Consider the following 12,549-nt stretch of genomic DNA (forward strand, 5'->3'; position numbering starts at 1 on the left):
CCCGACCTAGAGTGAAACCCCAGAATGCAGATGTGACCAGACAAAGGTGAACATGACCAGAGATTGAGCAGAAAAACAACTTGGAAGGCTGGAAAGGTAAACCTGAGTATGTTTTTTTTTCATTTAAAGCTTTTGCTTACCACTTACCTCTCTGATCACTTCCCTTACTCCCTGTCTGCTGTCCAGCCCAGTATTCAATCTAGACCACCACTTTAGGGCCCAGTGTTCACTCTAGGTTGGAAGCAGGCCCTGCAGATTACTGTGCACTCTCTATGGCCTCTTCTCAGCCACAAATCCTGTCCTAGAGTGAACATTGGGCAGCGACTCATGTCTACAAGTCTCGAAGGTCAGTGCACATGCATAGCTAACTCTGGGTCCTGCTGTGACCAGAAGCCTCAGCTCAAAGGGAACACCAGGTCAGGGATGTGACATGACTGAGACGAAGAGGATCGGACAGGAGTAGCGGGAGTAGCCAGTGAGATGAGCAGTAATGCCAGTGTAAGTATTTTTTTTTATTACTACATCTTTTGTTTATTATTCTGTGGGATCTGGAGAGGCATCAGAGTATAAAGGAAATTAAATTTGCAAAGAATATCTTTTCTGTAAATCAAATTTCTCAGTAAAATAACCATGTTTCATAGTTGTCTCCTAGATAGCGTCTTTCATTGTCTGAGATGTTATTGGGATAGTTATGTAGTGACAAGATGTAAGTGACCTGTTTGTGACTCTTTATGAGTCAGATCAAAAGGCCCATATATTACATTGTTACTCAAGTACATGAGGAGCAGCTATTTAAACCTACAGTTTGCCTGCAGGAGAAATATGTGACCACCCACTGATTCTCTTAAAAATATCAGATTAGTTTAGGGTGTTTCTCCAGACTTGATTCAAATGACTCCATGACTTTGATTTCAAACCAGGAAGCTTTAGGTTAAAATGGTAAAAATTGTTTAACGTGTTCTGTTTCCCGTCAAAATGATGAGTCATATAAGCTTGAATGCAAGAAATACCTGCAGTACTTCTTGCATCTATCTAGTAATTTTCACTGACTGATTTAGCTTTATATCTGTTATTAAAAGGTTATTCCCAAAATCCCAAGTTATCCCCTATCCTTAGAATAAATGATAACATGCTAATCACTGGGGTACAACCTCTGGGACTCCCAGTGATCCCAAAATTGGGGCCCTGGAACCCTGTGAATTGGGCTCTGCGGCTTTGTCTTGAACGTAGCAGAGGTGCTCTTGCTCAATCTGGACTCCATCAACTTTCTATGGGACTGAGAAAGCCTTCGATTTCTGGCAGTTCAATTAACAATGAGCATTAGTACCTTCGCTCCCTTGAACATGGGCTGCAGAGCCCCAATCTCAGGGTTACAGAGTCCTGATATTAGGATGGCTGGGAGTCGAAGTAGTCACCCCCCATCAATCAGCAAGCTTTCCCATATGGATAATTTGCAATGTTGGCAATAACCCTGTAATGAATCTTATATACTGTATAGCATATATGTCCTAATGAACCAAACAATTCACAAACAAGAGGTTTAGGAAGTATGCTTCTAGTTTTGGAAAGTAAATTTAATATGTGGTAAAGAAAGGGCAGAGAAAGGGCTCAACTTGAGTCCTGGACCATGATAAAGTTCTTACAGGATGATAGATGTGGGCAGTGGCAGTTTGGACCTGGGTAACAAAGAATCCAGATATGAAGAGAAAAAATCACTGAAGGGGTGATGATGATGATAATAATGTATGGACTGAGTGTAGATAGTCGTGATTTAATTTGTTTCCCATGCCAATGATGACTTGTGTATTATTTTATTGAGAAAAGACAAGGACAAGTTGGATGAATGATACGGTCATGGCCAAAAGTGTGGAGACTGACATAAATTTTGTTTTTTACAAAGTTTGCTGCTTCAATGTTTTTAGGTCTTTTGGTCGGATGTTTCTATGTTAACTGAAGTACAATTGTAAGCATTTCATAAGTTATTAAACTTTTACAAAGAAATGCATCAAGTTCATGCAAACACTCAATATTTACAGAGTTGTCCCTCATTTGTTTAGACTTCTGACATACTGGTATCAACTTCTGGGACCAACCCTGATGGCGACCCTGATTTCACTGCCCGACCACTTACTATGTATCTTGTGGTAGTTGACATAAAATTTCAATTATTTGGTTAGAGCGGGTCCTAATAGTGACTGACTCTCTTAGACTTCCTTCAACTGATTGATAACTTTCTCTTTAATATTGAAAATTTCCTTAAAACTAGAGCGCGTGCACACAGTAGAGTGAACTAATGCCGAGATTTTAAGACAAGTAAAGCAGGACATCCAGTAAGTGTCCCTGTGATGAAATCAGGGTCTTAAACAATAACTTATTCTGCCCTCAGATGGGCTAGAAGCACATAGCAAGCTATTAGCGTATACTTATGACTTAAAGTTTGAGTTTTTCATAAAGTTTCTTATCTGCAGCAAATGTGATAAGAATAAATAATAACTAGAACTCACATTTCAAATCTTATTGGCCTGCTTACTTCCTTGCAGTGATGATATACTGGTCATGAACACATGACTGCTGCAGCAAATCACTGGCCTCAGTGATAACTTCTACATGTATGGATCACGACTACAGAGGTCAATGACTGGCTGTTGCAGTCACATAAATTGACAGCAATCATGGCTTTGTAAGTTGAGCAATTGGTGTCACAGCTGTCAGGTGACCCGGAACGATGGGCTCCTTCCCTGTCCCTAATACTAGGGGGCACCCTAGCTCACCCTGCTCCCTGGGATACTTCAGATGGCGATGATGCCGGGGTCTCCACCCCTGCCTTATCTCCTGAGATAGACGACCCTCTATTCTCATCCCCCACCTAGAGAAGAGAGCGCGCTACTGTGCACCATAGTACACCACTCCGACAAGGCAACACAAACAAGGGTTAACAGAAAACTCCAGGCATACAACATATTCACTCACATATAACAGAGGAATGCACTGGGGTGTGAAGGTAGGGTTATAAACCAAAACAGAGAAGGATAAGGAATTACCATGCAACAGTCACTAATAACTCCTCCAACTCTCCTTCTCATACAAACTCCTCTCCCTCCGATAGCCATGCAGCAATAAAGCTAGTTCTGACAAGGATTTGTATCAGAGCCCAAATTATAAAGGGAAATGGGGTGGCTAACCGAGCACAACATCAGACGCTGCGGTCTTCTGGCTCCACACTGTCGTGGTAACCCCGTGACAATTGGGGATTTAAAACGGCATGTTTTTTTTGCTGCCGTTAGAGATTTTTTTTTACATAACTTTGACAATTTTGTTAAGCTCTTACTGACATTATATGCCTGATTTTGATGGGAGCTTAAACAGTCCAGCTGATTTAATCATCCTTCATGTACCTCTAACAGTGTGGAGCAATGCTACCCTCACACTTGCAAACCTGTTAGTCCAGCGGTCACTCTCTGACATCGGCATTTAACATGCACCAACAGGGGGCGCATCATTCCATGTGCCCGTGATATGATTGCGGAGCGCCTATGGGTCTTAACAGTGCGGGGTCTGCTGAAGACCCCTTTTTCTGTCAGTACAATCCTCTCGTGAAAGCCAGTATTTAGCTGGCATTCATAAGAGATCATGACTTTTGCTATACATAGCAGTGCTGGTGCAGACAATCACTAAGGGGACTATTAATTATAGCAAAAATGTAAATAAGAGGTTTCAAAAATATGAATAAAATGTAAAAAAAAACACTAATCACCCCATCTTTTGCTCCATTAAAAATAAAATAATTGAAAAAATACACATATTTGGTACAGCTAGGTTCATAAAAGTCTGATATATCAAAATATAAAATAGATTAATTGGATTGGTACTGTAAACGGTTTAAAGGGAATCTGTCACTCCAAAAATGGTCTATAAACTAAGGCCACCGGCATCAGGGGCTTATCTACAGCCTTTAATGCTATAGATAAGCCCCTGATGTATCCTGAAAGATAAGAAAAACAGGTTATATTATACTCACCCAGGGGCGGTCCCGCTGGGGTCCGGTCCGATGGGCGTCGCGGTCCGGTTCCGGCGCCTCCCATCTTCATACGATCACGTCCTCTTCTTGTCTTCTTGCTGCGGCTCTTGTGCAGGCGTACTTTGTCTGCCCTGTTGAGGGCAGAGCAAAGTACTGCAGTGCGCAGGTTCTCTGACCTTTCCCGTTGCCTGCGCACTGCTGTACTTTGCTCTGCCCTCAACAGGGCAGACAAAGTACGCCTGCACAAGAGCCGCAGCAAGAAGACAAGAAGAGGACGTGATCGTATGAAGATGGGAGGTGCCAGACCCGGACCGCGACGCCCATCGGACCGGACCACAGCGGGACCGCCCCTGGGTGAGTATAATATAACCTGTTTCCCTTATCTTTCAGGATACATCGGGGGCTTATCTACAGCATTGCAGAATGCTGTAGATAAGCCCCTGATGCCGGTGGCCTTAGTTTATAGGCCATTTTTAGGGTGACAGATTTCCTTTAAGAATGAGAAAATGAATTGAAATGACAGAATTACGATTTCTTTTGTCAGCCGCAACATTGCAATAAAATGCAATGAGAGGCAATCAAAATATCGTATGTAACCCAATACCATATTAGTAAAAACGTCAGCTCAGGGTGAAAAAAATAAGCCATCACATAGCATCATATCTCGAAAAATGAAAACTTTACAGGTCTCAGAGAATGGTAACATAAGCTGTTTTTTTTTTACTATTTTTTTTCACCTTTTTACACTTAGAAGAAAAAACTATGCATGTTTGGCATCTGGTACAGTACTCATACTGACTAGTGATGAGCGTATATACTCGTTGCTCGGGTGACCTCTGAGTATTTGTTAATGTTCGGAGACTAACTTTTCATCGCCTCAGCTGAATGATTTACAGCTATTAGCCAAGCTGAGTACATGTTGGAGTTGCCTGGTTACTAGGGAATCCCCAGATGTAATCAAGCAGGCTAGTAGCTGTAAATCATTCAGCTGAGGCGATGAAAACTTTGTCTCCGAACACTAACAAATGTTCGAAGATCACCCGAGCATGCTCGGGAAAACCCGAGCAACGAGTATGCTCGCTTATCACTAATACTGACCTAAAAAAAATTATATTGCCAGGTCAGTTTTACCATATAATTAAAGGGAACCTATCACCCCGTTTTTTAAAGATTAGATAAAAATAGTGTGAAATAGGGGCAGAGCTGGGCTTTATATTACTGCCTTTTTGGTGCCTTTACACCCCCGTTAGGCTGCCGAAATACCTTTGTGAAGTGGCCGTTTTGTCCTGTCACTCAAGTTGGTCAGGTCAGATGGGCGTGGTCACAGCGCCGTTTCTCCCCCAGATCAGGCTCATCATTACGTTGGTGGCGTAGTGGTGTGCGCATGTCCAAGGTCCCGAATCCTGCACAGGGGAGTGAAAATAGCAGCGATGTCCGTTATTTCATTGGTGGTCGGTGGGCGCGGCCATCTTGCTTTGGCCGCGCGTGCGCAGAAGCGGCGCTCTGCTGGCCACGGCTTCAGGAAAATGGCCGCGGGCATCCGCGCGTGCGCAGATGGCTATCGCGGCGGCCATTTTCGTGAAGCCGAGATGTGAACTCTGCTTCACAAAAATGGCCGCTCGCGCGGCCAAAGCAAGATGGCCGCGCCCACCGACCACCAATGAAATAACGGACATCGCTGCTATTTTCACTCCCCTGTGCAGGATTCAGGACCTTGGACATGCGCACACCACTACACCAACGTAATGATGAGCCTGATCTGGGGGAGAAACGGCGCTGTGACCACGCCCATCCGACCTGACCAACTTGAGTGACAGGACAAAACGGCCACTTCACAAAGGTATTTCGGCAGCCTAACGGGGGTGTAAAGGCACCGAAAAGGCACTAATGTAAAGCCCAGCTCTGCCCCTATTTCACACTATTTTTATCTAATTTTTAAAAAACGGGGTGATAGGTTCCCTTTAATAGTAAACATGGTGAATAAGAAAAAAAATTGTAATTGCACTTTTTTTTGCAATTTCAGCGCACTTGGAATATTTTTCTCCCACTATCAGTTGCATCACATGATAAAATGAATGGTGCCATTTAAAAAATACAATTTGTCCAGCAAAAATCAAACCCTCATAGGGCTATATTGAGACTGTGTGTGGAGTGCCCCGTCAGGGCTGTGGGTTACTCGGTACCGGGTCCTGCGTTTCGCAAGGGGGATGTCACGATGGCTGACCCTGTCCATGGCCCTGGGACGTCCGTATAAAAGGGAAAGGTCTTTAAACGGATAGAGTTTATGTTCGTGACGCCACCTGTGGTATTCGGTCAAGGTGACTGACTCTGCTTTAAGGTGTCCGCTGGGGTGATGTTATGGCAGCTAGATGGTATACCTTCCCACAGGTGAAGTATATCCCCAGGGCTTCCCAGTATGTAGATGGTGAATGGTGAATGGCGCAGTGAAGAACGAGGACACAAGGTTGCAGTCTCTTACCTTTACTGAAGACTTCAGCATCCACAGTCCAGGGCACCAGACCACAGGGCAGGCAGAGTCCGGCTGGTTCAGAAGAAAGTACAGAGTCCCCTTGTCCAGGTGGAAATCAATAGCCTTCCCTTACACTGTAGTGGTGTGGTCCCTTACTGCATAAGCTTCAAATAAGTTCCTCACAGATGTGGTGACTCTCTCTCTGTCCCCCATATAGGATAGGACAAAACCCATATGACTGGTGACTTGAGCCTGTTTATGGGGTCTCTTAGATAACCCGGTTCTGTGGGGTGTCACCATGCCTCCTAGGTGTAGGTGCGGACAGGTAACGTGCAGTTAGCTGTCCTGCCGGTCTCTGAAGTAAGGCGAAGAGGACCTTACTACCTCTGTGTTCCTGCTACCAGTGTTCTGTGCTTCAGAAGGAGACAGCCTGTTCCGGGCTGGTTCCCTTCTGGTATCCTCTCCTTTGCTTTGCTTTGCCTTCCTTCACGCTCGCTGCAATACAGTTCTGCCTTAAAAATGTCTCTTTCTGGGAGCTGCAGCTCTTAGGGCATGCACAGCTCCGTGGACCCTCTGTCGTCCTTAGACGGCTGTCTGGAACTTTATCACTTTCCCTACAGACTACCAGTTATATATATATGGGGAGTCACCTAGTAAATAGGATCAGAAGCTCCCCCTGGTGGCCTGGAGTGTGAAATGTGTTGCATGTTTGTGATACCTGGATGCAGTTATCCTTCCTTGCCTCTGAAGGTAGCATCACTCTCCCCTAGAGGAAAGCAACATTACTGTGACAACCAGGACCCTGTGGTGCCGCACAAGCCCTCGCGGGCAGGGTCCTCTCTCCTTCTGTACTTATGTGTGCCTTGTATTGCTCATGTTTATTGTACATGTCTATGTATGCCCCTTTTTTACATGTAAAGAGCTATGGAATAAATGGCGCTATAAAAATGAATAATAATAATAATAATAATAATAATAAAAAAATATAAAAAAGTTATGGCTCTTGGAAGAAGGGAGGAAAAAACTAAAACTAAAAATGTTTAATTGGCTCGAGGATAGGGTTGAAGGGGTTAATGCATTAGCAATTAAATAGAATTTATCATCAGAAAATGAACTGTTGTTTTAATCAGATGTTTGTGCTAAATGTATTGTTTTAATTGCTATTGTTTTTATTTTTCTTCTTCAAAGAACCTCTAAGCAAGTTTTTGTAATGTAAAGAAATGGCTCCAATGACACCATAATACAGATTAAATGGATACCTTTGGTGAAGAAATCCGCTTTGTTTCTCTTCTTTAATCACCATTTGAAGTTTTGTACTAATTACATTTTGGTGCACAGGGGCCGGACTGTGCACTGTGTCTTCTTCTCCATGCTTGCGATTCCTCAGTCTGCCTCTGGTCTATGTATAACATGTCATTGTTTTTTAGTGCCCTTCATTATTTGTATGCAGTCTCTTCTTGATATAGAGGAGGCAGGCAGATGGTATCACAGACAGGGAGAAGAAGACCCTGTGTACAGTGTGACTACTGTGCACCGAAATCTAATTAGCAGAAAACTTCAAATGGTGATTAAGGCCTCTTTCACATGTCCGTGTCTCCAGTACCTGTGGTTACAGTTTTCATAAGTACCGGAGACACGTAATAAATTATTTAAAAAATCAGCATAGGCACCCCTCTATTTTTGATAACCAGCCTTGTTGACGCTGACAGGTGAGAGTTGCAACCCACAGCTGTGAGTTTTGCCTGGCTGGTTATAGAAAATACAGGGGAACCCGCACCGGAATTTTTATGCATTTATAGCGCAGGCAGCTGGTGATGAATACTCCCATCAGCCTCTGCTGCTCTCACTGTTATTAGCGGCAGCAGAGGTAGGCTCATAGGAGTAATAGTCCCATCAGCCACCTCCTGCTGTCATTGTTCTCACTTAAATTTAACTCCCATTATTCTCCCTTGCTCACGCTGATCGCCCGCATAGCAGGGTGAATGGTGAGCGCCGTGTTCAGCACCCGATGCCGGGGAACAGCTCTTACAATACTACTGCTTCTCAGGCGTCGGTACGTGTGGTATTGATGCGGCAAACGGGCGGCACGGTTGCCATGAGTCCTGCAAGCATTACATACATGGACAGTGATATTTCCAGTACCGTTTTTTTTTCTGGTACCGGGAAAAAACGGACGTGTGAAACCGGCCTAAAGAACTACAAAGCGGACTTCTTCACCAAAGGTATCAATTTAATCAGTGTTGCAATTGCATTACAGCCTTGTCTTAGATATGTTCTCTTTAATATTTGTGTTAAAAATATAGAAATCTTGTCATTTTTAAACTGGCAACTCGGACTATTTTAGACAGACATTCTGTTTTTTTCAGTTTCAACGGTCTTATTATTATGACAGGTTAGTCAGGATTCCAATGGCATGTATCCTTTCTATTCACAGCTGAAAATACAGAATTCACCATTCACAATAGGTGATGTCACAGTGGATGCTGCTCCCCTACCGTTCACAACTACCTTTGTAGCATACCATCAGTTGCTTCAAAACAAAAGATAAGGTCTGAATCAGTCTATCACTGCTACTGTACATGCGGGCTTCCTGAAAGAACAGGAAGTATATATTATATTTATTTATTTTACTCACTTTTATGGCATCATTCATTTCTGCAGCCCTTTACAAACATCATCATTGTTTTCCTATTGTGGCTCACAATCTACATTCCCTATCAGTTGTCTTTGGAATGTGGGAGGAAACCGGAGAACCAGGGGGAAACCCACACAAACACAGGGTGAACATACAAACTCTTTGTAGATGTTGTCCCTGGTGGGATAGGTTTCAATCTAAAGTAGCCCCAGTTGCCAAACTGTGAAATTGCCAGATTTCAATTTTTTAAAAAACAGATTGTGATATGAAATAAAAAAAATCCATTACCACAATGACTTAAAAATGCATTTAACATAAAGAACTGATTTAAACAGTAGGTCATGTTCTGCTGACATGTTCCCATTAAACATTGAACTCAAGAATAGAACAGAACACAAAAAAATAGTTTGCACTGATGGTTGTGAGCAGACAGAATGTAATAATTTAATTTTACGTTTGTGCTTTGGATTTAGAGTTCTGTTTCATAAAATCAGAGCTCTAACATTTACAAAAATAAATTATAAAATCATCATAGAATATTGGACCTTAAAATGTGGTGTTAAAATGGAGTATTTCTGGCCTTTCCTAAGGTTCACACATGCAAGTCTGCTGCTAAATGTGTCTATTATCTATGCATAAAATATGTTTTTCAAATGTTTGGATGTTTTTCTAAAAAAAGTTTTTAATTTCATATTTATTTTCCTATAACTTTCTATCTTTTCTTGTACAGGGGCCTCAGTGCTGTTCGGACCTGGCCATATCTTATCATTATGTTGATGCTGAGCTCATGTACACCTTGGAGTATTTTACCTACTATCTAAGGCCATACGGATATCAGTTTCGTTTCCAGCCACCATTATCAGAACAGTTCAGACTACAAGATCCCAGTGCACATACCACTGAAAAATCAATTTCTTCCTCAGCACAACCACAGACCACAGATCCAAAATAGTAAACACAAAATATATAAAAACTAGCCCCGGAAAACATGGAGCTTTTGGCAGTTTTTCCACATCCAGTCCCTTCTTCTGACAATCTTTCAGTAACTGTTGGAAAAGTTATGAGAACGCTAATGGGGACTTATATTTATGTTATATATTACATTATATGATTACATTTTTGTCGAACCCAGATGTTCCTATAAGGTTTATGATGTCTCAAATTTAATGTTCCCTACCAAGGTCATATTATAACAGCATGTTACGTTACCTGTAAGGAAAAGGATCCACCCCCGGCATCTTAAATATCAAATGTGCCTTAATGTATCAGTCTTCCCCATTGCTGTTGAGGATTTGTTTCTTTATAGATCTGGATCAAAAGAGTTGTTTCCAACCTCTTCTCAAATTTTAAAGTGCCCCACCTAAAAGAAAAACACATCTCATTTCTTGATCCGACACTGATCCAGCAATGTCAGTGCTGTGTCTCCTGGCAGTCAAGTGGCATTGTTATCTAATGTGAGCACTACAGTCAATCAGCGCCCGGTGAGCTAAACCAGCTGCAGGTATGACTGCCCTGTCACTGAGATATCAGATATACAGATAACTGTTGTCAATAAATTCAAAATACCAAAACATATAAGCTTCATTTTTATTAAAGCATAAAACTCGAATTGTACTAAAGGTGCTAATTTGCTATTGATACATTAAAAGGGTTGTATGATCACAGATCAGACTCTGACTCCCTGTTCCCCCACAATGTCATAAACTCTGGCAGCACTGTGCAGCTCCATTCAATGTGCAGTGACCACTGCCAGGTACTGAAGAACAGCTGCTATTCTCTTGAAATGCATAGAGTAGGTTATCTCTTGAATAGGAGCTGTTCTGCACAGCAGCGAGTGCTACACAATGAATAGTTTTCATATTTAAACCTGTAAAAAATGACCAATTTCAATTTTTGCAAACATTGCTGATGGCATTTTTTCTTAATACATTTTTTCATGTTTTAGGCATTTAACTTCTAAAGAGAAGTAAATAGGAAAAGATTAAAAAAGATCATACCTAGAGGCTGAAAAAAATGCAATAGCAAAAGACACTAAAAATATTGTTTAAGAGTATTTCATGTTTTCCAATGAAATGTGATCTATAATCTAACCAAAGTGGGGTTTTTTTCCCCCCAAATTGCCTGCAAATAGCATTTTGCATTTGCATTTTTTTAATTCACTTTTCTTTTTTTCCTTATTGTATTTGTTGTCTTTTTGTGGCAAAACTTCAAAATGGAGCACATGGTTCGTGAATTTTGCATAAGTTAAAAAAAAAATCATCTTTATTTTTCCCTTTATCCTCTCTCACAAAATGATGTAAAAATTGTGCAAAAAGAATTCTGGAGTAATTAAAATCACTCCAGGAAAAAACTGCAGTACAAATTTTGCAACTTTTCAAAATATAGCAAATGATAAATCTGGCAAAAATATCTGGAAAGCCTGAGTCCTGCCCACAATGGCAAACTAAAAGAAAAGCAAAACAAACACATAATAAAGTGACTTTAAAAAAAAGGAATAAGACACAAACAAAAAACAAGCACAAAACATACAAAACTAGACCAAAAAATGGAGCAAAAGGCTTTGATTGTGAAGGCATAAAAACGTGACTTTACAAAAAGGCGCAAATGAAAAAAATGAATATGGTTCAAACAAAAAGCAAGCGCAAAACATACAAAATTAGACCAAAATTGCCACAAAAGGCTTACAGTGTGAATGCATCATTACACAGGTTCAATAAGGGTTGAAAACTTTCTATACGGTTTTACATACACAAACCACAGAATATCCATAGCTGATGTTTTTTTCTTCATATTAGACTAATCTCCAATCCTTTTGTCTAAAAACTGTCTTCGTTATTTGTTATTCTTGCTGTGCAGGAACTTAAAATATAAATTGCCAACAAAGACCTCAATGATTATATTTGAATATAAAATAAAAAATGTATTATATACGGTAATTGAATGATATACATTTTTCAAGCACCGTTTTTTTTTTTTATTTTCCTTTTTGCATTGTTCTAAATTATTGAAGAAAAAATGTCAGTATGTTCTGTAGTAGGGATGAGCTATAGTCTGTGATACTCAGATATCACTCAAGAATCTGGATGCTGGAAATAGAATTCCTGCCCATGTTTGGCGCCTCTTACACAGCCAATAAGCATGCAGGGATTGTAATGCTGTAGCCATCATGGTAGTGACATTGCTGTAATTGGATGGCCACCCCACTCAGCACACTGACGCCATGATACAGGGAGGGAGGGAGAAAGTGCTTGTCCAGAGCTGTGTGTGCACAGTTGAATGAATCAGAGTCCTCTAACATTACTACTGGTGCTGAGTTTGAACTATCATACTAAGTAACAGCCCTAGTAAGTGCTAAATCTTTTTATAAGATACATTCTGCATTTAGCCTACAACATTCCAAAACAGTGTTAGCAAATTTTTCTGGAT

General features: G+C 41.2%; 1 protein-coding gene across 2 annotated transcripts in view; it reads left to right on the plus strand.

Moving 5' to 3' along the window:
• Positions 1-12,046, plus strand: part of LOC143816858 (glycoprotein-N-acetylgalactosamine 3-beta-galactosyltransferase 1-A-like) — a 153,316-nt gene extending 141,270 nt beyond the window's left edge. For both annotated transcript variants that reach the window (XM_077297778.1, XM_077297779.1), the window contains exon 4: positions 9,854-12,046. In XM_077297778.1, the coding sequence (XP_077153893.1) occupies positions 9,854-10,075 (222 nt within the window). In that variant the 3' untranslated portion in view covers positions 10,076-12,046. The remainder of the gene's footprint in view (positions 1-9,853) is intronic.
• Positions 12,047-12,549: the final 503 nt, after the last annotated feature.

The sequence above is a fragment of the Ranitomeya variabilis genome, chromosome 3 (assembly GCF_051348905.1).
Source record: "Ranitomeya variabilis isolate aRanVar5 chromosome 3, aRanVar5.hap1, whole genome shotgun sequence".
In the NCBI taxonomy this organism is placed as follows: Eukaryota; Metazoa; Chordata; class Amphibia; order Anura; family Dendrobatidae; genus Ranitomeya; species Ranitomeya variabilis.